Genomic DNA, 25,000 nt, shown 5'->3' with positions numbered 1-25,000 from the left:
TAAACAATGTGTCTCGTGCGCCAGCGTGATAAAGGCAGAGGGTTATAATCAGGGGAACCTTGATCCCAATCCAAAAAAAAAATAACAATCCTGAACACTGGAGCGCATGCAGTCTCCTCAAGGACTTAACATCCTTACAGAGACTGTGAAGTGAGCTGGGGGTCGTGCATGTTAATGACACGACACTCAACCTGACCCCGATTACCTAATAGCCTCGGATAGCGATCGCAACCATGTGACCGTAATCCAGTCCGAGCCTGTTACTGCTTGACAGGGGGTGGAGCCGGCCCAGGACAGTTGAGATAAAAAACCCAATGGTTACAACACAGGGAATCGCTTACACTCTGGCAGTCAGCCAATCAATCAATTGATGGGATTGATCGTCCGAAGCGTGGCCCCGATCGGTAACTGGCCTGAATCATGTGCAGACAAAATAGAGAAAAAAAACAAGATGGAAATCAGATTAGCTTTTCGTTAGAGGGGTAAAATAGAAGGAGAGATCACTCTCGCTTTGCCATCAGATGAGGAAAAAGAAAAAGAAAGGGCAGCGATTTTCCATGGACAGTGAGCAACGTGTCCGGATAAGGGCGGCGATAAAGATGCCAGTTGAGTCCCGTTTCGCCAGTCTCTCAGTCTGTCGGGATGAATGGATCCTCTGCCCCGCTCTGGCCACTGGCTGCTTTGTCTCCCTGGATGGCTGCAAGGCTCACCCTGTATGTCTTGTCCTGCCACTCTTGGTCAGACCATCCACCAGCCTGTGACTCTGCCTGCCTGCTTGCTTGTCTGTGTGCACGGCCTTGTGGTTCGCTCTACCTGCCTGTGGTCCATTTTCATGCATCCATCCTGTGCACAAGATGGATGTATAGGGGCACTGGAGATTGGATCCAGGATCGATCTCCCAATGACTGCAGTCAACAGGAGATCTGATACTTGCTTCATGCTGACACTGAAGACAGAGGCATGTATCTAGATTCCATGGCCTTCTGGATAAAGGCATCTGCAAAGTAACTAAATGGTAGTCAGTGTGCCATGTAAAGATATATCTATCCATCTATTTGTGCTTACACCTAACCTGTTGGATTTATCTTCCTGTTTGCTTAGCATACCATTGGAACTGGTTGTCTATAATGGCAGGTCCGTCCTTTCTGATTGAGTCTTTCTCTGTGTGAACAAACAGCCCCACACACAGTGGCTGCAACCTAACAACCTCATTTTCTGACTGACTGGCTTGCAGAGAGTGCGGGTGAAAGAGGTAAATGGAGGGAGAGGGAGAGGGAGACAGACAGAGACAGAGACAGAGACAGAGACAAAGACAGAGACAGAGACAGAGACAGAGACAGAGACAGAGACAGAGACAGAGAGAGAGACAGAGACAGAGACAGAGACAGAGACAAAGACAGAGACAGAGACAGAGACAGAGAGAGAGAGAGAGAGAGAGAGAGAGAGAGAGAGAGAGAGAGAGAGAGAGAGAGACAGAGACAGAGACAGAGACAGAGAGAGAGACAGAGACAGAGACAGAGACAGAGACAGAGACAGAGACAGAGAGAGAGAGAGAGAGAGAGAGAGAGAGAGAGACAGAGAGAGAGAGAGAGAGAGATTGGAAGGACAAGAAAGGTGAAAAGGTATAAAACCTGTTGGATCGTAGCCGTGCCGAGAAAAAACAACCTCCTCCCAAAAAAAATACAAAAATAAAAACAGGAGACAGATGGAGCGATGGCGGGGCATAAACGATGTGGGCCGTTGTCAAGGTGATGTTCCCCCTCTCTAACCTTTCTCCCTCATTAACTTTGCCGCTTTAACGACGGCAGTGGAGGCAACTCGCTGTTCGAGCGTCTGGCTGCAGCGTGCAGGGAGGGAGAGGGGGGGATGGGAGATAGGGAGGGTGAGAGTGAGGAGGGAGGAAGAGAGAGGGGCAGAGAGAGTGAGGGGGGAGGGAGGGAGGAGGGAGAGAGGGAAGGAGGAGGGAGAGAGTGAGAGGGGAGGGAGGGAGAGAGATGGGGAGAGAAGGGGAGATAGAGATGGAGAGGGAGGGAGGAAGGGGGAGAGGGAGGGTAGGGGGGGAACCGGATGGAGGGAAGGGGGAGACGGGGAGGGAGGGAAGGGGGTGAGGTGGGGAGGGAGGAGAGAGGGTGAGGTGGGGAGGGTGAGAGTTAGTGGGGAGTGAGAGAGAGAGACACGGCGGGAGGGAGCGAGAGAGAGTGAGGGGGAGAGAGGGAGGGGGATAGGAAGGGAGGAGAAAGGGGGAGACAGGAAGGGAGAGATTGAGAGGGGAAGGAAGGGAGAGACAGAGGGATGGAGGAGATAGAGGGAAGAGAGGAGGAGATAGGGGAGGAGAGAGGGAGGGTAGGGGAGAGAACCGGATGGAGGGAAGGGGGTGAGATGGGGGGAGGGGGGGGGGGTGCAGCGTCCTAGCGGGAGGCTCTTCTGTCAGTCTCGTTTAGCCGCCGCTGGCTCCAGAGTGAGCCAAAAAAACCCGGGGATGGGCGGCTTCCTCAAAGCCAACCAGCAGCAGACGAGGAGGCGCGCGGTGGGGGGGGGGTGCTGCCAAAAGGGAGCCCCCTTTGATGAGATCATTCCGGGTTAAAGCAATCTACTTGAGCAACTAAACTTTGAATTATAAAAAAAAAAAAAAATGAAAATAAAAACCTGTGCACAATCAAAACAGTAACCTCTGTGTGAACCTCTTGTAATGCTGCAGTCTCGGACGCTGCTAGGCAGTGCATTGAGCAACATGTGGCTGCAGAAATTACACTGTCTGTTTCCCTTCTGAGAAGCCATTATCTTAGGTCCGATCCAATTTGGAGGTGTGGGTCCGGATCCCGGGGGCCCTCTTAGAGAAGCTGGAGGGCTGGTGCAGACAGAGCACTGCTTTACTTATTTATTGATTCAAAGTTTTTGACAACAGAATGTTAACGTAATTACTTCTAATTGTATCTTTAAGGGTTATCAAGGTGTGCATAGCATCTGAAAATGATGTTCCTTTAAATCCAATGTGTTCTTTAATGGGTGGAGGACATTTAGCACCTGTCTAGGTAGCCAAACGAGTGCCCAATAACTCTGCACTCGCATTACATTCCCAAGTAGGGTGACCAATAACTAGGTGTTAGGAGTCACACCTCACCCCTATAATAGAGCTTCATTAACTGTCCTTGGAAAATATCGATTTTTGGGAAAAGCATAATGACAAAGTACTTACCGTATTTTCCGCACTATAAGGCGCACCGGATTATAAAGCGCACCTTCAATGAATGGCCTATTTTAGAATTTAGAATTTAGAATAGAAAATACTGCAACGTTTGACTGCAGTCTGATAACTGCGTTATGCATCCACTAGACCGAGCTGTGCTAAAGGGAATGTCAACAAAACAGTCAGATAAAGTCAAACTTTATTAAGCGTTCTGACAACTCCATTCACTCCCATGGTAACGATGTTCAAACGTTAATGTACATATTAACAATATCTCCCAGCCTTGTTCAGTTGTAAACACATAAAAGAAACACAGTCTGATACCGCTAAGTCAAACGTTAGCTACGTTATTTCTGCTCAATTTAAAAGGTTGAATCTCCTCGCGACTGAATGTTTGTATTCAGCGCGCACGCCGCGTAGGTTTGATGCGCTCCACCCTTTCTGTGGAGAACCAGCGCATTGAATATTTACCACAGCGTTTCTACAGCTCGATGCGGTTTCGAAATGACTGTCTTTACGGAGATATCCCTGAACCGCATACAACGAAATCGGATAGTTTTCGCCCATTTCGGCTCCGTGTGGACGGGGCCATTGTTCGTGTGTTCGCCATATATAAGGCGCTCCGTATTATAAGGCGCACTGTCGTTTTTTGAGAAAATTAAAGGCTTTTAAGTGCGCCTTATAGTGCGGAAAATACGGTATTTTGAAATTCTGCGAAGGCATACAGAAGTAAAGACAGTAGGGCTGGGCGATATGGCCTAAAATCAGATTTCCGATTTATATCGATTTGCATAAAAAAGCATTATGGCAGGCCCTGCCATTGTAAACAGTGTAACCTGTAACATAACATAAAATGTAAAATATATAAAATATAAAAAATTAAAAATTTAATATTTCTGTAAACATAAAATATTACTAATGATAAGAGGACTTCTGATAAAGTGCCAACATAACATTCAAACTTTCAACACTGGTCATAAATATACAGTGTTTTGCAAACGGTAATTACCTTAAAAAAGGGAGAAGAATGAGGAAAAACACACACGCAACTCTTTCCTTCACTCGTCTGTATTGAATGAGGAAGTGGAGCGCAAACCCCCTACTGGAGCCCCGAGGCATTACCAACAGATCGACGAATAACCAACAGATCGACTAATTATTAAACCACACAGATATATTACAAATTAACTATGTTTACCTCAAAACTATGTTTACCTCATACATGAATAAATTGTGGTATACAACTTGTCACACTCGCTGCCATGTTTGTGTATCACTTTGGTAAATGCACGCTCTGTGCGGGGGGAGGGCTGAACCCATTCCGAACTACGGGAGCTGAGAGGGAAGCGTTTGCGGATGTTGAAGAGAAAACCGACTTTCATTTAAACAAGACGACGTGAGCTACACACTCGAATTAATCGATAAAATCGGTTTATCGCCCAGCCCTAAAAGACAGACGTCTATACAACGCTAATTGATACCATACAATAACGCCTTGGCTTGAGAGGTTTTGCACTTCATCAAGCACAAGGCATTGAAAAGCCGATGATAACCGAAACACTTCTTGGCAAAGCACCCACAGGTTTTATCTGCCCACTGACGTATCTAAACATGTTCATATTGAATGATGTAATCAATATTAATAAGTTAATACAAATTGCTTCATTATAAGCTGTCTAGATGTGCACACAGTGCAAGGTCCAATGGGAGGCGATAGGCGAAAAAACAAGCTCCTCTACCTGGAAAAATCCCCACAACAGCAGTGGTGTGCAGTAGTCTGTGCTATTATATTATACGATTATAGAGTAATTGCACAATGAATTCTACCAAGATTCCTGGCTGCACCTCTGCAGATGAAAATGATTACCCTTAGAACACAATAAGCCTCCCACTGGCCTCTACATGTGAAACGGCAAACATGTTGGTAGTGCAAACATAAGGAAAGGGCAGAAAGATATTATCATAATGTTTGGATATCCTTGTACTAATGATGAAGGAAGGGAGTCCACTGAGGGAAACCACGAAGAGGAATCGCTTGGAAGGATCTACAGGGTTTGATGTGAGGGTTGAGTAAAGGGGCAACAGTTAACCAGATCAACCAAGAGATCTGCCTTAAACTGGCCTGTATGGGTGGGTGGCTACTTCAAATTAAAACGATTAGTTGTAAAACCTATATACACATATTCTATACATATGAACAATTGAGATGCATTGAATTTTTTAACAAGACGACATACATTTTTCTGTATAATATCAAAACATTTATTTTATAGACTGTAGGTTTCTAGCCTTAATAACCCAAAAGATCACCTAACATACAATTTGTTTGATGATACCCATATAAAAAAAATGGTGGTTTGCATTTTATTTAAAGTGTTCTTTATGGAGGTAGATTTGTGTCTTTATTATGCAATCAAACAGAATAGGTTTGAGAGCAAAACTTTCCACACAGCAATAAAAAAATAGATTTGAGAGCAAAACTATCGACACTGCAATCCAAAAAAAAATTATTGCACTGGAATAAATGTAATCAAAAAATTTAACAAAAGTTTTGTTTGCGAATCCAAAAGTTTTGCTTGCGAATCCAAAAGTTTTGCTTGCGAATCCAAAAGTTTTGCTTGCGAATCCAAAAGCTTTGCTTGCTGTTGAGCTGATTTCGCAAGCAAAACTTTTGGATTCGCAAGCAAAACGTTTGGATTCGCAAACAATACTTTTGGATTTACAAACAAAACTTTTGGATTCCCATTAATAATTTTTTATCAACTTTATTTTACTTGCAATAAAACATTTTTTGATTGCAGTGTCGATAGTTTTGCTCTCAAACCTAATTTGTTTGATTGCATTATAAAGACACAAATCTACCTCCATAGTTCTTTCCTTACAAAGATAGTAGGACGGCAACGTGTAAAGCTGCATATTGTCATCTAGAGATTGTGCTATGTACGCATCCACATGGTAGAGGTCAGGTGAGGGACACCTTGGACAACACTGCAAGGTCAACACATTTGTATTGAGTTATGTAACACAAGTACCAAATATCAGTGGATCGGGGAAGATGCAATTTGAATTGTCTTCTGTAGGGTTACAAATAATCAAATCCATTAAAATTCTCCATGTCACTGGTGACATCCGAAAGTGCAAGGTCTACAGTTGGACACGGCATCACTTGTTGAACGAGGATTCGGTTTAGCCAGGGCCACGTGATGCTAGGGAAGATTGGCAGACGTCCAACAAGGTGTGACTTTGTGTCGGTTTGTGTAGGTAAAGGAGTTGAGGTCGGCTAAGTGTTTCACACAAATGCCAAAGACAGCTCTGTCTACAGCTCTGAGCAGAAGATGTAGAAAGAAAACGGCGACAAAATGACACAACAATACTGGAATGTTGTGCTTCCTTGGGAGTATTTGCCATTGTACAAGCTAGTATAAAACGTAGCTGAAAAACCGTCATATTCTGCACAAATGCACTCAAATTTGGGAGGAAACGGATACAGAATCCAGGCAAACACAGACGCATTGGTATACCACACAGACACAATAGGCAAACACACACAACCCTACCACAAAAACGAAGGCATTTTAGGAAACATCCCCTCGGACCACCGGCAGTAAATTATCCGGGGTTGTCCCGTTTCCCTCACTTCCACAGAGTAGCCGTGGCTCCTCTGGGTGTAAAACTCATTTTCATCTCTCTTGTAAGCTCTACGCTTTTACATATTTGTTCTAAATCCCATTATGAGGCCTTTGTGATATGAATAACGTTTGCAAATTGGAAAGTATCTCCAGGCAAGTCTGACACAGAGGTAATCTACAGAATCGAATCTGCAGCAGCAGGGCACTTTCTCAGGCAAGTTTGATCTGAGAATCTATAGGGGGATTATTTGTTTATCAACACGGCGGATGCGCATGCAGAAAGATGGCAATAATACAATTTGTTTGACCGGTTGCCATGGTTATCTCTGTGTGGTTAGTTTGCAGTTGCGGTGATAATTAGCGATGTTGTCAGCTTTCTATTATATTAAACTGTAATCAGAAAATGTGGTTATGCTATAGACCCTATAGTATCTGTGGTATAAAGGCTGGGACGAATTTCGAATTATAAATATGTACACTTTATGTTGAAATTATAGACCGTCGCGATTCCCGTTGAAATGAATGGTGAGGTGATTATTCTTCAAAACGAGAGCTGGTAAATTGTGAAAAATGAATTAAACTGTAATCAGACAACGAGGTAACATGCTATAGACCCTAGAGTATCCGTGGCATAAAGGCTTGGACGAATTTCAAATTATAAATATGTACAATCCATAACGTTAGCTCTCCGTTGCCAAGTTTTAGCCATGGTCCATCCTATTTATGTGAAAAAATATATATTTGGATTGTAAAACGCTTGAAAATATAAATGAATGATCTTTATTTATTTTCTTTGGCAAGTGACCATTGTATAAGCGGGATAATGCCCTTCGAGGTGTCAAAAACATGTTTGATCGATCATAATTAAAGGGGACTACTTTTTGAGGGATATGAACTCAAACAGAGTATACATTTAATAAGCATGCAATACGAATATGAAAAAGCATAATTATTAGCAAGAAGTAGAAGCAAGAAGTAGAATAAATGGGATAATCAGTCTTATTAAAAGGGTTTGTGCAACCAACCGCACAACAAGACATGATTGCGGCTCTTGTCGCTCTCGTCTCTTTCTGCCAACGACATGCACGTAGAGCGGAGAGTGACGTAGAGTGACGTAGACTGATAATCCCTCTATACATCTACAAATACACCTGCAAACACATATATAGATCGACGTGTATAAACACTGTACATGTACATATGCATACGTATATATTAGATATGTTAATATAACAACACAATGTAAATATATATTCGTAAACACACACACAAGATAAGAGACGGAGACCACAGGACATTCCTGACCCACCTGTGTGGAATGTGTCTGGGCCCGGCGGCTGCATTGGGTCCCGCTGGTTCTCCTCGTTGGGCTCTGTGTGTTCCGGAGGACCGCCGTAGCTGGTGGACTGGAGGTCCAAACCCAGAGTCAGGAACCCATCCAGGCCGCCGCCACGCCGCTCCTGACCAGAGGAAGCTCTCTGGGCCAAGGCTTGCAGCGCCTGGAGAACGCAGGACACCGCCACGTTGAACGCAACACAAAGAGAGTTGGAGAAGGAGAAAGGGAAATTTAGCCCGACATTGATTGATTGGCGCAGTGTTTCCCCACATCGGTTATGAAGGGCCAGCTCATTCAAGCTCAATATCCGATCGATGCCTCTACCGCTTTTCTGCATCAACGTTGCTATTTTTGGCATCATAATCGTTAGTTTTACATTTTATTTTCTGCAGTGAAATCGATCTGAATATTAGCAAAATACTTTTTGTGTGAAGTAGGCCCACTGTGCCCAGGAGGAGTGACCACCTGAGAGATCCATTGAGTGGAGATCAGAGGGAGACATGAAAAGAGGCGTGGACGAATAAGGTATGGGGGAGCAAGGAATCAACGAGCCAGCCATGGAGCTTAAGGGCCCGTGGCTGCCGCCACAACCCGATGTATTCAAATGTAGAGTTAATTAACATTCAATGCGAGTTCAACCTCTATCACACCAGGTAAGTCAGTGTTGAATACAAAAATAAACAGCCAGAGTGCTTTCCTGTCCGTCGACCAGCTTGAATGAATAAGAATAGGGTATCTTCCCTGGAGAGTAAAACTCACACACAGACAGACAGACACACGGCCCCAAAACAACCATCCACCACTCTAACTACACACACACATTAGGTTTCATTGTTTCCCGTGGGATGAATTGGTTTTCAATTAACTGCCCCCCATTGGTTTTCAATTAACTGCCCCCCCCCCCCCCCCCCCCCCCCCGAGCCGGCAGAGCTGCCCGGGAAAACTTAGACGCTGGACTTCCAGTTAAAGAGTGCCCCCCAATTCACCTCGCCTTCACAACCCCACGGCCAACCCGATCCAGCCTTCCCACACACACACGCACATGCACACGCACACACACAGGCACAAGCACACACACCCCTTTCCGGCGGAGTCGAGGGTGGGGAGGGGAGGAGGCACTGTTGAGATTAGATCGGATGCATTAGCATGCTAGCCGTAGCGCCAGGAGACGGCGGAGGACACTGATCTCGGGGAAACGCGACACAGAATCAAACGAGACGGGGGGGGAGAGGGGGGGGGGGGGGGGGCATTGGGGCTTTAGGGAGTATTGTGTTTGTTACCACGAGGGACGGAGCGCAAAGAATGAGTGGAGGAGAAGGACCAGGAGGAGGAGGGGGGGGGGGGGAAAGAAAAGAGTGAGAAGCGAAAAAAGAACAACAATGGAGAGAGAGAGAGAGAGAGAGAGAGAGAGAGAGAGAGAGAGAGAGAGAGAGAGAGAGAGAGAGAGAGAGAGAGAGAGAGAGAGAGAGAGAGAGAGAGAGAGAGAGAGAACTGCATAGCTAAATTGTCTTCCTGGAGACCCGAATCCCTCATGATGAAAATTAAAGCAGCAGAAAACAGAGAGTGGAAGAAAGAGAGCAACAGAGAGAGGAAGAGAGAGAGTTGACTCACAATGAACGAGTTAAAGAAGAAAGATGGAGGAGGGATAAAAGTTGCATGGAAAGGAGAAATCTCTCTCTTCCTCTCACTCTCTGCTCCCACTTTTCTTTATCTGCTGCTGTATCACAGCATGTTTTCTTCCATCTGTATTTCTCTGTTTTGGAGTGCGAAAGAAAGAGAGAGAGACAGACGGACACAGAGACAGAGAGAGACAGAGAGAGAGGGTGACAGAGTACTATACGGAAGGAGATAAAGAGAGCAGAGAAAGAAGTAATACAAAGTCTACCAGAGAAAAAGAGATTGAAGCTCTCAGGAATCGGAATAGGTCATTTAGGAGCATTCCATCTGTGATTTCCTTTTTTTTAAAACTAACTCTTAATCCCTCCCTCTGTCTCAATGCCTGTCTGCTCTTTTCTTTCTCTGCGCTGGCAAGGTAATGCTTTCAACGCGATAGCCTTGGGTGTTTCGGAGCCGTAGATGAGATATCAAAGGCAATTAGCAGTGATGGCAACACACTACGTGTACTCATTTTTGCTGGTGCTATGCCATTTGGATACGGTCACACCGGTCAATTTTATTCTATTGAATTTTTTTCATAGGAGTAAACCTTTGTGAACACTTCTTCGTGTTTTATGCTGTCTGCTCATGATATATATATATATTTTTTGTCTTGTTTTGTGTTATTCAGGAGCGTTTCATTTTCGCAGTGAAATAGCTCAGTATCAGTATCAGTTAGTTATGTGGAAATCAATTGCTAGGCTTGTTTAGCAACAAAATGTCACTCAGCCCTGTTGTTTTGTTCAAATTGTTAAAATCATCTAGCTGCTTCCAAAGTTGGAAGCAGACAATTCCGTCTACCAACAAAACATAAGACAACATTACAAAAAAAGTGATTCATTTTTTTTTCCACTATGGGAACATGGCAGAGGAACAGAGGGGAGGAGGGGGTGAGCAAACTGACCCTGGACGGCTTTGACTGGAACCCGGCCTCGCCTGTCTCTGCGTCTGGCTCTTGTTCTGATCCAGAGCCCTCAGGAACCAGGGAACCTTCTGATGTTGCGATAGAGGCGCGGACGAGGTCCTCATCCCTCAACCGCCACTCGCCTGACCCCCCACCGTCCTCCTCCATCTCGTCTTCATCGGAGGAGGCTCCGTCATGCAGCGTCAGTCCCAGGCTGTCGATAGACATGTCATCCTCGGCGTCTGCAGGCGAGAAAAGAAGACATTACGGAAACACACCAAAGACTGTCCGAAAGCCTGGCTCAGACAGCCTTCCACTACGACCCAGCAGGACGTCACTCTGTATGCAAGGCCTCGGGCTCCCTGGGACTCTTTCCGTTTCTACATTGTCGCCTCTTGCGTAGTGATGGGACATTTGTTTGGATGGAAGGAAGTGAACCTGAAAGCAAGTTGCCACCATTGAACCAAGTTTAAATGTGTTTACAAACCTTCCCCAAAGAAAATAACCTCTCAAATTGAGTTGGATTCGGTCGTTCCTAATGCCGGGCTGTCCTTGGTTTAACTTGCTTAGCGTCGGTAAACCAACGTGTCCTAGCTCTATTGTCAAAAGACAACCCGGAATGCTGTTCTCGAGCGACCTTGGCGATGATTGAGTTCCCATTCCCTCATATTAAGCGCTGCTAGACAAATACAAAATCAGCCAAAACAACAACGTGCAATTAGAAACAATTGGTCTTTGGCTGCATGTTTGGGAGTGTGTGAGTGTGTGTGTGTGTGTGTGGTTATTTGCAAACGTGTGTGTGTTTATGTAGGTATTTGCGGGTGGGTGGGTGTGTGTGTATGTGTGTGCGGGTGTGTGTGTGCGTGTATATGTGTATGTCTGTGTGTGCGTGTGTAAAACTAGGGCTGCTGGAACGTTTTTCTATATTTTTTTGTGTTGGCTAACGTAAGCGAATCTCGTCTTCTGTGAAAACAAAATGAGTTCGCCACGTTACGCCTCACGAACAATAACGTTTTCCCGCAGGTTAAAAAATCTGCCACGATGGCATATTCCTTTAACATTCACCCCATGAAAAAACGTGTATAATACTCAACCTACATTGACCAGTGAAGACGAGCTTAGGCCCAGTCCTTTGACTAAGATATCCCATGTATTTAGACAATTCAATTATACTGGAGTTGTACTTTTTAATCCAAGTGTAAAATAGTGTAGCGAATGGCTGTTCGCGGATGAGGGGGATTATGATAAGTGGGTGTGCATTCTTTAATACATGCATATTCTGGAGACGTTTGTTTCTGAGGAATTTTTCCCTGTTCATTAAGTAAAAAAGGCTATCACTCTTTCGGAGAAACACATTCCAAGAAACCATTGATGAGGGAACTGTTCTCTTGGGTGTTTTTGGCCCAAAGTGCCCAAAGTGACACACACACACACACACACACACACACTATGTGTGTGTGTGTGTGTGTGTGTGTGTGTGTGTGTGTGTGTGTGTGTGTGTCTGTTTGTGTGAGTGTGTCAGTGTTATTGGTGACCAGAACTTCATTACCTGCAAACCTTTGGAGACATATGTGTGTATAGGGAAATAACATGGCTATTCCTCATAGTGCAATATGTTGCAGCGTTATGTAAGGTATTAACTTTTGTAAATAATGTATTTATTTTTTTATTAAATTCATGGACCATAAATTGGCTTTGACAGCTTGGCACAGATTGCTTCTGTTGTCTAAACCCCAGCCTTTTATTCCTGTAAACAACGGCTTTTAATCGAGACTCCCAGGCGAAGAAAGCAACAAAATGAAAAATAAAACACAGCAGGAGTTATGCTACATATTGTGTGAGCGCACACAATATGCATTTATTCTTTTGATCAGCGTTCATTGCGTAAGGCAAATACAACCTTCCCATCACTAAATTCAATTATGACCGAACCGTAACCTCAAATCCATATCAATCCTCAATTCATACCTAAATTCACGTACAAACTTAAAGGCGGAGAAAAACCTTGTTAACACATGCAAACCCACACACATGCACACACACACTCGCCCCGACACACAATGACATACCCCCAGTTCCAGATGTCTCCTCGTCTGTTTGGATGAAGCCTCCGGGTCTGCCACTATCACGGCTCGGGGGATCGTCCTGGAAACAGTGTAGATCTGGATAGGACGGAAGGCTTGAACCTCGGCCCCCGCGCGCGAGGTCAGAGGGACGGGAAACCAATGGATCCTCTGGATCAGGTGTGGACGTGCGGACCCGCCAGGGTTCAGCAGCGGTCCCCGGTGTGAAAGGAGCCGGAGCGGGCGGGTGGTTCACAGACGAGCCGCTTGACCTCCGGCCCCCCTGGCTGACTGGCCTGCCTCCCTGGTCCGTGAGGCCGCTGGGCGGGAGGGGTGAGGGCGATGACCGCTTCGGAGGACTGGGGCTGGGGGTTTGTACCTCGGGGGAAGGAGGGAGGTGGGAGGGAGGCCCCCCGGTTGGCGGTGAGGTGACGGTGGGGGGGCGCTCCTCTGGATCGGATGAAACCGGGGGGACAGGGGGCAGGGGGTGCGTGGAGCGCCATCGCCCGGGTGAGAGGGCCGAGGCCGCGGACCCTCTGAGGGACGAGGCGGCCCGGGACGCCGGCCCCTCTACGCCCGCCGCCGCCGCCGCCGCCGGGGGAAGAGTCTCCGGGTCAAGCCCGGGAAGAAGAGCTACGTCGACGGAGGTCAACGGCGTCAGAGTGAAGGTGGAGCGAAGGGAGAGGTGGGTGGGGGGAGGCGACCCCCGGGTGTTGGGACAGAGGGGAGAGGCGGCGGGGCAGGGGGGGAGGGATCGGCTGGAGAGACGCAGGGAGGCGGTGGGAGACGACGGCGCGGGGGCCTGTGATTCGTGGACTCTGGCGCTGGGAGGAATGGGGGACCCTCGTGACGTTGAGGCAGGTCTCCGGGGCGACTCTGTAGTCGTCTCGGCCGCCCTCGGATAAGCGCCTGTAGGGCCGTGCGACGACGAGAACTCTGTCATGATAAGAATTGCAGGGGGTGAGCAACAATGCACACAATCAAATGGAAAACTTGGCACGCAGGATTTAACGCCATGCCGGAAATGAAAAACACAGTAAGGAATGTATTTATTTATCACGGTGACAAGATACGTCATGTCACCTCAAAAAATAAAGAAAAACGTGCATGTTTTGGATAAGATTTGGTTCTGTTTTGTTTGTTCTGGAATCAAATGAAAAATGTACAACGACCAGAATGTCAAAGCGAGGGATCATCTTATATTCATTCAGATGTTATGGGTGGATTGTTTGCAACTTAAGGGACCCCATTTATATGCCGCAGCCGCCTGGGTTGATTTGTATTTTTGCCAGACTTAAGCACCGTTGCAGACACAAATCTTAAAATGAATCGCTACTCACTGTTGTTTTGCTGAAGTGTGAGCTTACGTTTTGTAGAAAGCTGTGTACGAAGACTTCTGTATTCTGTAGAATCTGCTGACGCTGACGAGTGCTTTGCAGGTCCCGACCGACCAGAGGTAAAAGAGTGAAGCTGCAGGGGGCCGACCGGGGCGCCTGCTTCACTTTCTTTATTGGAGCAACATTGCCCGGAAGGACGCCTGAGTGAGAGAAGTACGATGATGTTATGAAGTGTGTAGCATTTGCGAAAGGATTTTTTCCTTCATACTGCAAATGTGGGGTTGCGGGTGTTTTCTCTGAGAACTACCCCCCTTGGAGAATGTTGTTTTGGTGTTTCCCGAAACAAACCGCGGTCAAGCGGCTGTCAGTGTTGGTGTTTATCTAAAAATATCTCTCAGGCAGCACAGACTACAACAGCGATAAGTTACAGAGCACTGAATCAAGGCTGCGATCAATAATAAAAGAGGGGAAGGTCTCCGAGTTGTTCACGGAATCGATAGCCCTCAAAGAAATCCTTGCGCAGCAGCCCGTTCTGCCTGTGCTTTCTAGGCTTGATTATCCCTTCCCTCCGTGCGTCTCCCTTAGTTTATGTCCCTCGAGACGGGCTTTTTTGAATCTTCCTGCGTGCTCCTACGCTAATCGCATCAAGCCGTCGCAGCAGCGACCTCTACAAAAAACACTCATGTGATGCAATTCAACTGTGGATTCTCTACATGCCAAGGTCGGTGAGGGAGTGTGTTTCAATGTATGTGCACAAGTGTGTGTCTGTGTGTGTGTGCGTGTGCGTGTGCGTGTGCGTGCGTGCGTGCGTGCGTGCGTGCGTGCGTGCGTGTGTGTGTGCCAGGGCAGGATGATGTGTAGCTTCTCACATTGCGCTGCGGTCGATGGTTGGTTCACCACCAGTGGTTTCTGGTAACTCCTCGCTACTCTGTGGATGAAACCAGAAAAAGAAAACTGTTTCTGTAGCTGAGGAAATAAAAGGTGAGGATGAGAATAATCCTCCACTATTCCCGTTGGCTTGTGTGCATATGTACCTCTGGGTCTCTATGTCTAAATGTAGTATGCTAGTGAAGACAGGTTATGTACTGGGCTGGAGACGAGGCTTAATGGGGGACTCTTTGGTTCTGACCTCATTCAGCACTTCTATGGTGAGGCAAGACACAGGGGAGTTGCTTGTGGGTCCCACACTGCCCCTAGTGGTGGGGACAGCAAACAATGATGCATAGTAGCGTCGGAAGTCCTCATCTTCCGCTGTTGAAAGCAAACAGATACACACACACACATTGATGCATACACCCATTGAATACTAAGATCCAAGCTCCTTTATGTACATCCAAAGATTCCACTTTATGAATCGGTCTACAAAAACTGTCTCTCTCTCGTCCATTCAGTTTAATCCTTTCTCAGTTTAATCGCTCTTTCTCACTCTTCTTCACTCTTTCTCCCACCTAGGGCGAAAGAGTCAGACTTTTACCTCCTCCTTCATCTATGGTTGTACACGACACACACACAGACGCACACACACATACACTTATGCTAACCACCCCTCCATCACGTCGCCACATGAGTCTGACAGCTCAGGGAAATTCGTTTTTTAAGACGGGGTGCCCCTGCCGCTACATAGTTCCAGAAAAAACAGCTTTCATTATTCATGGATCACACACATACTTATGCACACACACACACACACACACACACAGACACACACAAACACACACACACACACACACACACACACACACACACACACACACACACACACACACACACACACACACACACACACACACACACACACACACACACACACACACACACACACACACACACACAAACACACACACACACACACACAGGAACCTGGGTGTAGGGTGAGGGGAGGAGCAGGTGGAAGGAACTGCCTATCACCTGACATTGAGGGAGACACATCCACCACCGCAGGGGGGGAAATGAGTGACAGGTCCCAACATCTGCCTCCCACCACAAAACAACTGGAACATCAGTTATTCATCAGGGGTGAATTAAAAAGACTGTTGCTGATGAGGGTAATGACTGGTGTGGATGTCTTCAATGTCTCAGAAGAGGCCGGTGCGTGGAAGGGAGCAGTGGAATGGCAACTCAGGCAAGGCAAGGGAACTTCATTTATGTAGCACTTTTTATGCACGAAGCAGACTCAAGGTGCTTCAACTTAAAATGAATGTGAAGGACACCTAAAAAGCTAAATGAGCTAAATAATATTCATTTTGCTTGACAAATGATAGGATGGGAATCAATTTGTTTCAAATATGAAAGGTTACTTGTGTGTATAAATCTTTCAGATGATTCTGGTTGAATTGAACTAATTGGGATTTAAAGTCAAACTTAAAATTTGGTAATGTCCCATCTGGAATGAAGCAGACGTGATAAATATCTGGAGGATTACTTCAGCAACAGCATGAATAAGTGATATAACAATTAAAGGATGAATGAATTTAGGGTTTGTTATTTAATTTAGGTATACTTATTTGAAGTATTATTTTCAAATTGTGCCAGGCAGATAGCACACAATCTCAGGTCTTTATTTTCTGTGAATGTGTGTATGGCCTTCATAATTTGAACAAATCACACAGGTCTCAGCATTCCACTGTTCCAGAAAACTTGCGCCGAGCAACTGAAGCATGTGCAGAAGACTCTTGGCCTAATTTACATGTGGGTCGAGTCACATTGTACGGCTCTAAACACTGCGTCACCTAACAAAGTTTGACAACATTTCTTGATTAGTAAGCTATGCAAAGCCCTCTCAACAGTCAATCTTGCGTGAATAGTGTTGTTTTTTTTTGTTTTTGTGGGGGAATAGCCCTTTAATAGCTTTCCAATGAACTAGTTTATCAGTGTGAGTAAAATATAATTAAGTCTCTAATTAACAAACGACTGCAAAGAACAAGTGCAACTGGCAGGGGAGAAGTGTGTTGGATAAGATCTAACAAAGGAAGATTGGATTCAGAGCATCATCGCAGCAATGGACAGGGACCAACACACTCCCAAAGACAAACCATGTCAGTATGTAAATCCACAACTGCTTCTGCTTGACTCTTTACATCAAACATGGTCATGTTTGATGTAAAGGGTAAGCAGAAGTAATGAAGGGCGTGTTTATGATGACGTTTGTTCATCTGATATAAGTGAAACGCCAACATATCTGTCAATTCCCGCGAAAGTCCCGTGAAACGACTTGTCTGAATCTTGTTACCACAGGCCGTACGCTGTACGGCCTGTGGTACGCTGTACGACCTACATACATCTCTGCGTGTCCCTTTAAGCGACTGGGGCTGCCGAGAAATGATGACCTTTGATCCCACCGTTGCGGAGAAACCAAAAGTTAAAGAAATGAAGCCTGGTTCGGCGCCAGGGGACGTGCTGGACGGGAACGGCGGCCCCTGAAGACGTGTCAGTGTGCGTCGGGCTCCAGCAAGGGCTCCATGATGCAGGAGCAGTAAGGCAGTGAAATATGAAATGCGATGGGAGGATATTCACAGCCTTGGGAGGGAGGGGGCATCCCTGTGTGTGTGTGTGTGTGTGTGTGTGTGTGTGTGTGTGTGTGTGTGTGTGTGTGTGTGTGTGTGTGTGTGTGTGTGTGTGTGTTTTCGTGCGTTTGTGTATATTTGTGTGTGTGTGTGTGTGTGTCTAGGTGCGTGTGTTTGCGTGTAGGTGTGCGTGTGTGTGGGTGCGCAGGTGTGCGTGTATGTATGTGTGCTTGCGTGCGAGTGGCTGCGTGTGGGAGGGAAGAGATAACCCCCAGTCCGTCCGTCCCACTTGACAGCCCGCACGGCTGGGGGCCGGTCACACACTGCACACTCCCCTGACTGATGAGCTGTAGGCCCCCACAACTCCAGGCCACAGACCAACACACTCTCTCTGGTTGTACCCATCACAACCCCCCTCGTCCCCCAAACACACACACATACCTCCAGCACCACCACCACCAATCCCTAGCCCAGCTCCAGGCAGGGCTCACCCTGTCAGGCGTGAGCTGTCTCTAACAGACCCCCTACCCACACAATCACAGTCAGTGATTACCCGTCACACAGCCATGGATGGATGGGCAGGCACCAATATAGCTGACCCGCTGCCTTTGTGTTTGTGTGGATGTGTGTGTGCGTGTGCGTGTGCGTGTGTGTGTGTTAATCAGTGAGTCAGTATTTTTTTGTGTCTATCAGTGAGTGAGTGAGTGAGTGAGTGAGTGAGTGAGTGAGTGAGTGAGTGAGTGAGTGAGTGAGTGAGTGAGTGAGTGTGTGTGCGTGTGCTACCCTGTCCTTATCCATTAACTATTACTTTGTCCTGGGATCGTCTGTCAAAGTCTCAGCAGGGAGTTAAGACGTGAGTGTGTAGAACTCACACACGCATCAGAAGGTGATGTGTCAGCATTCCTTACAGCATCGAACAGGGGATCATGGAGATACAGTGTGTGCATGCGTTTGTCAAGGCTTATCAGGTCATGGCGGTTACCTGCTGAGATTCTGTATGCGTGTGTAGATGTGTGAGTGTGTGTGTGTGTGTGTGTGTGTATATCGCAGTGTGTGTGTATAGGTGTGTGTGTGTGTGTGTGTGTGTGTGTGTGTGTGTGTGTGTGTGTGTGTGTGTGTGTGTGTGTGTGTATAGGTGTGTGTGTGTGTGTGTGTGTGTGTGTGTGTGTGTGTGTGTGTGTGTGTGTGTGTGTGTGTGTGTGTGTGTGTGTGAGATTCACCAGTCAGGGTGCGGTCCGCCCCCCCGTCCTGAGTGTGAGCCAGCGATGTTGAATCGAGGCCGGGGTCTGCATTCAGTCGATGCAGTTTGATTGGTGTTCTGAAACAAAACACGCACGCGCACACACACGAATAAATGCTTTTTCACATCCTTCCCTCTCACCCTGTGATCCTACCAGAACAACTGGAATCGTTTTCCATCTCTCCCTCTTTCTCTCTCTGTACCTCTCTCTCCCTCTCTCTCCCTCTCTCTCCCTCTCTCTGCCTCTCTCCCTCTCTCCCCACCATGCTTGCCAGTCCCTCTCCATTTTGCCATTAAGCCCCGCTGCCGGTGCTGCCTTATTGCCTCATTCTAGATTGCTCCGCTGCACTCTTTTCCAGGGGTGGAGCCAAGAAACTCCCCTGCAATCCAGCAGGGCGACAGCCAGGCACTCTGTGACTGCTCTCTGCTCTCCATTCCTCTGGCCTGCGCTCCAATTGACCGCCGGGCTCCTCTGAAAGCAGCCATTTAAGCAGAGCGGGGGTTGGTGTACGGCACCTGCTGAAGCAAAGGCCCTGCAGCACACAATGAGTGCAGACAAAACGCTTTGGACAGCGGCCGCTCCTACGGGCTACAGCTCCACTGAGGCAGGCAGAGAGGGGCAATGAACAACAGACAATGTGTGTGTGTGTGTGTGTGTGTGTGTGTGTGTGTGTGTGTGTGTGTGTGTGTGTGTGTGTGTGTGTGTGTGTGTGTGTGTGTTTGCATGCATCTCTCTCTCTCTCTCTCTCTCTCTGAGTGAGTGTATATTGATAGATATAAAGATAGATGGGTAGTGTGTGTGTGTGTGTGTGTGTGTGTGTCTGTGTGAGTGTGTGTGTGTGTGCGTGTGAACACGTTTGTGTGTGCGTGTTTGGGTGCGTGTGTGTGTGCAGGACCGGAGGTTAGCGTTTTAACTCTCAGGCTCCTGTTGAGGAGTCATGAAAGAGCCTACGATGGAGATGTACTGTGCACAGAGAAGTGCGATGTGTCTGCTATGCGTCTCCCAAAATAAGTGTGAATGCTCCAGGAATGGTTTATTTGCGTGCATGCGTGTGTGTCTGTGTGTGAGATTGTTGTTTTTGTGTGGGTCTCTGAGTGAGGGTTTAAGTATATGTGTGTGTCTGCGTTTGCGTGTGTGTGTCATGGAGGCTGTGTTTTCACCTGGAGCTAGACTTTGGTGAGAACAAGGCTATTTTTTATAGATATATTTTCTTCTTGCTCTCTGCCGCCCTCTTCTCTTCGATGTTCTCCCCCCAAACTGCTTCTGCTGTCTGTTGTTGGGGTTTGTTTTTATATTTGTTTCTGTTTTTGAGCATACCTATGCGTCTGCTTTTGCCTATCCCTTCGATTTCTCATTCAACTGAAACCTTTCTGTTTGCCGCCTCCAAATGAAACTATGCATAATTAACTTCTGTCTGAAAATTCTCTTCCAGTCTGCCTCCTCGTTAGGCTCGCTCTCTCTCTCTCTCTCTCTCTCTCTCTCTCTCTCTCTCTCTCTCTCTCTCTCTCTCTCTCTCTCTCTCTCATTCTGTATGCCTGACAACTAGTCTGTCTCTTCCTGCATGCCTGACAACTAGTCTGTCTCTCTTTTGGTCCGTCAGTCCTCAGGCTAAAACACACATCTATCTCAACTGTCTGTGATATTACTTCAGTGTTAGACTTTCTTTGCCTCTGGGCCCATGTTTACCAATGTAGCCCACCTACCACAAGCATAAGAAAACACAGAACCTAGGAATCAACATGTTGGTATCCACATTTTTAACATGCCCCCCACCACAGAGCTACTGTGCACACACACTGAGAGGTAGCTCAGCCATCACAAAGAACAGGTGTGTGTGTGTGTGTGTGTGTGTGTGTGTGTGTGTGTGTGTGTGTGTGTGTGTGTGTGTGTGTGTGTGTGTGTGTGTGTGTGTGTGTGTGTGTGTGTGAGCGTGTGTGTGTGTGTGCGTGTGTGTGTGTGTGTGTGTACCTGCGGTGATTCTTGAGGAGCAGTCTGTCAAGATAACAGAGGCTGTCGTCCTGGAATACCACATTGACGGGCACTCGCTCCCCACCTTCTCCTCCACCACCTCCTCCTCTACCTTCTCCACCTCCTCCACCCCCTCCTTCTGGTCCCCTGTATAGTGGAAGGCCAGCCTGGTTTCCTATGGCTGCCATAGCCACTGGGCAGGAGAGAGAGATAAAAAAAAGAGGGGGAGAGTTTAACAAAGTGTGAAGGGAGGGTGTTTGAAAGTGAGAGATAAGAAAGAAAGATCAAGTTGGTGACAGGAGGGCAGAAGGAGTCACAGACCAAGAGATGAAAGCATCAGAGAGAGAGGGAAAAAGAGGGTGTGGGAGAGAGCAAGAGGGAGTGGAGAGAGAGAGAGAGAGAGAGAGAGAGAGAGAGAGAGAGAGAGAGAGAGAGAGAGAGAGAGAGAGAGATTGGGAGAGGAAGAGGGAGTGGGAGAGAGAGAGAGCAAGAGGATAGGGAGAGTAAGAGGGAGTAAGAGTGAGAGTGAGAGTGGGAGCGAGAGAGAGAGAGAGAGAGAGAGAGCGAGAGAGAGAGAGAGAAAGAGAGAGAGAGAGAGAGAGAGAGAGAGAGAGAGAGAGAGACGGAGTAAGAGTGATCGAACAATAAAGGAAGAGCGCTCGTGGCAGACACCAGCCGCACAAAAAGAACATCTTCAAAACTACTCAGCTTGTCCCCACCTGAAAAAAGGAAGTGAGTGACACATATGCACACACACACACACACACTCACACTCACACACACACACACACACACACACACACACACACACACACACACACACACACACACACACACACACACCCTCTTCCTCATCATCTCCCCTGCCTGCTCCTTGTGTATGAGGAGAAAAAAAATAAAAAGGGGAGCCAAAGTGTGCACTGTGTAAGTAGAGAGAAAGAAAGAAAGAGAAATAAAAAGAAGAAAGACATTTAGAGAGAGAGAGAGAGAGAGAGAGAGAGAGAGAGAGAGAGAGAGAGAGAGTGAGAGAGAGGTAAGAGAGAGAGAGGTAAGAGAGAGAAAGAGCGTGTCTGAGAAAAAAAATAGCATGTTATGATTGTACCCCAGACACTCAGGCAGTCCACAGTGGCAGCTTTAAATTGGGCCTGGGTGCCATTGGTCTGACAGAAATAATTAGGACTTGAGGGGCTAGCAGCAAATTGCAGCGCAGGGCGAGGGGCGAGGGGCGAGGGGCGAGAGGAGCGGAGTCTGTCCAAGCAGTAAAGCAGAGAAAATAGGAGGCCCTAATAAAAAGCACAAACACCTCCGTAGTACACACAATACACACACATACACGTATGCACACACACAACCACCTAGAGGGTTGGGACTAATAATACACAGCCCCACACAGACTAAAGATACAAAACATAGTGTATTCATGCACACATATTTGTCCACCTGTGTGCACACACACACACACACACATCTGCGTGTGCACACACACACACACACACACACACACACACACGCGCGCGCGAGCGAACACGCACAGAAACGCAAACAGAAACACACACATTCAAAGGAATAAACATTGCCAGATGAGCTTTAGATGGGGTTTCTGGCTACACACCCATACACACACACCAGATCGTTTAGTTTCCCCAACCCCAAGATGGCTCTCCTTATCGCAATACGCAACAACCATCGATTACACCCCTGCTGTGGCTTTAAGCATTTAGTGTGTGCATTTAGAGTGAGAGAGTGAGAGAGAGTGACTGAGTAAGGGTAACACCAAGGGAACAAAACTCCTGTAACTCGTTACTGGATAACTCATTTCACCTAAAAGGCTACATCATCAGTGTGTGTCTGTGTCTCTGTGTGGATAAATGTAGCCCTTGCTTAAAGTGTGCCCGTAGACCTATCTGTGTGTGCGCGCGCGCGCGCGTGCGTGCGTGCGTGTGTGTGTGTGTGTGTGTGTGTGTGTGTGTGTGTGTGTGTGTGTGTGTGTGTGTGTGCGTGCGTGCATGATAGAGACACCTGGAGGGTCCTCGGGGGGGCTCCAGCCTCTTTCGTCATGTTGCTCTCCTCCTCCGCTGCTCCTCCTCTCTCCTGTCCCCTGGCCCCTCCACTCCCTCAGAGCCTTTTGGAAGCCCAGGGCCGAGTCCTCTTCATCATACACTCCGTCCAGAAGGGAGATGCCCTCCACTCCCTCCTGTCCTTCCTCCATCTCTCTTTCGTCATCTTCATCGTCAAAGCCATCACCGCTGCCGTCATCCTCCTCCTCGTCCTCCTCTTCAGTGTCTGTCGCCCCTTGGTCCCCTCCATCCCCTGCATGGTTTACCTTCAGAGCCCGTGGAACAAATATATTACGCATATTGGACAGTAGTAGAAAGCCTGCCAGTTCTCGGAGCAGCACCACATACCCAGAACGACGTCTTAAATTCGTGCAAGGTCACAAAATAGTTGGAAAAGCATTGTGAAATTTTAAAAGGGTAGTGTGTGTGTTTTGTTCTTTTTCAAGGAAGATGACATTGGATAAGAACAAGCTACCGCTGGTCACAACAAAATTGAAACACAAACATAGTGCAAATCTCAAAAGAGAAACACACACACGTCTCGGTCATGGAGTGGCTCTTATTGTCGGCTACTGGGGTTGGCCGAAAAATTGGCTGCTGAAAATAAATGATGTGCCTTTCTTTGTGTGCACCAGAAAGCTGTCAAAATTCATTTGATGCCGTTCAGTAACCACCCGACCAACCAAGACAGCTGTCCCGTCGCCCTCACCAGCCATACCCAGCAGTTAGTAAACCAAAACACTTTCAACAGCGATCAGGGCTTCCTTCTGTACTTTTTATTTCTGGTACAAAATACTAGCCTGGGACCGTCAATGAAAAAACTCAAACGACGGGGAGACGCACTCACTCACGAGACATCACCAGCCACTCTGTTTATTACCAGCACACCTGTCAAGCCACTGAGTTATCGAGCTTTGGGAGAGTTTGAAAATTCAATTTAGCATTCCCTCAGCAAAGCCGCAAATACGTGGGTATGTCAGGGATACATACACAAGCTATCTAAACTAAGGGGCCGCAACTAACGACCATTTTTTATCTGAATCAATTAGATTAAATTTTTTGTATGATTTGATTAACTATTTAACCTATAAAGTGTCATAAATAATGAGTTATGCCGAGAGCCTTAAGTGTCTCTGAAGAGTTTTAAAATGTGCTTTGAAGTGCTTTTAGGCGTGTTTAAATTTGCCCCGCTTTGTCTTACCACACGCGAAGCGATTTTATACCCAACAGCAGAGAGGAGTGACCAAATATATGGATATCTGAAGGTAGAAACAACAAAGGCCCCAGTGAGTCCGAAAAAACAAACATTGTTTCAACACTATTCTAAAACAGAACCACCAACGTCACACGAACAAACAAGGACAGATTCTGGACCAGCCCTGTCATTTTGGGTGAATTTCATCCAGCTGTCAGGGCTAGCAACCAAACCAGACTCAGCGCACCGCAAGCCACTGATGAACAGATCAATCGAGAGATTGTTCAGGGCAGGGACGCGGGAAGTCAGTCCGAGTGGGGGGTGCTGAGAGAGAGTTTATATAATGACGTCATAATAAATGCTGCGCAACATCCAATGTTTACAGAGACGAGATGAAGGGTGAAGTCACATTCAGGGCTCCGCTCTGATAAACACTCTTCTGGTGTGTAAAAAGACTAACTCTGCCAACTAGCCACTGTTATTCACAAACGTTAGCAAGTAAACAATGTGGAAATTAGAGACAACTCGGCTGATACTGTGCTGAAATTCACACACTAACAACATGCCGACAAGCTGTTGCGGTCCGGGATTATACACAGCTTTATAACAAGGATTCGGGAGGTTATTTCTAAAGGTTTACAAAGGAAAGTGACAGTAAAAGAAAGCCTTCATTTTCATCCAGAGGTACGAGTTGTCTGATATGAGGAAAGTGACGATTTCTCCGTCAAGTGAACCGTCCGTCTTTGCTCTTTTTTTGGCAACCAGTTTACGTGCGGGATTCCAGAATCAAAACGATAACATTCAACGCGTCTATTAATATGGCCAGCAACATTTTACACCAGTTTTAGAATGTTTTGCACTACAACAGATGTTGAACACCAACATGCTTATGTAAAATCAGCATAGTACCATATTCAGCTATGG

General features: G+C 46.8%; 1 protein-coding gene across 1 annotated transcript in view; it reads right to left on the bottom strand.

The window, feature by feature from the left end:
- Window positions 1-25,000, bottom strand: part of zbbx (zinc finger, B-box domain containing) — a 57,612-nt gene that overhangs the window by 7,548 nt on the left and 25,064 nt on the right. Inside the window, exons 9-17 of the mRNA XM_060075517.1 lie at window positions 22,844-23,147; window positions 20,825-21,017; window positions 18,836-18,933; window positions 15,242-15,363; window positions 14,982-15,040; window positions 14,143-14,312; window positions 12,782-13,711; window positions 10,713-10,954; window positions 8,126-8,315 (exon numbers count right to left, since the gene is read on the bottom strand). Of these exons, the coding sequence (XP_059931500.1) occupies window positions 8,126-8,315; window positions 10,713-10,954; window positions 12,782-13,711; window positions 14,143-14,312; window positions 14,982-15,040; window positions 15,242-15,363; window positions 18,836-18,933; window positions 20,825-21,017; window positions 22,844-23,147 (2,308 nt within the window). The remainder of the gene's footprint in view (window positions 1-8,125; window positions 8,316-10,712; window positions 10,955-12,781; window positions 13,712-14,142; window positions 14,313-14,981; window positions 15,041-15,241; window positions 15,364-18,835; window positions 18,934-20,824; window positions 21,018-22,843; window positions 23,148-25,000) is intronic.

Source organism: Gadus macrocephalus, chromosome 16 (assembly GCF_031168955.1).
Source record: "Gadus macrocephalus chromosome 16, ASM3116895v1".
Taxonomy (NCBI): domain Eukaryota; kingdom Metazoa; phylum Chordata; class Actinopteri; order Gadiformes; family Gadidae; genus Gadus; species Gadus macrocephalus.
This window is presented reverse-complemented; position numbering and strand designations above follow the sequence as displayed.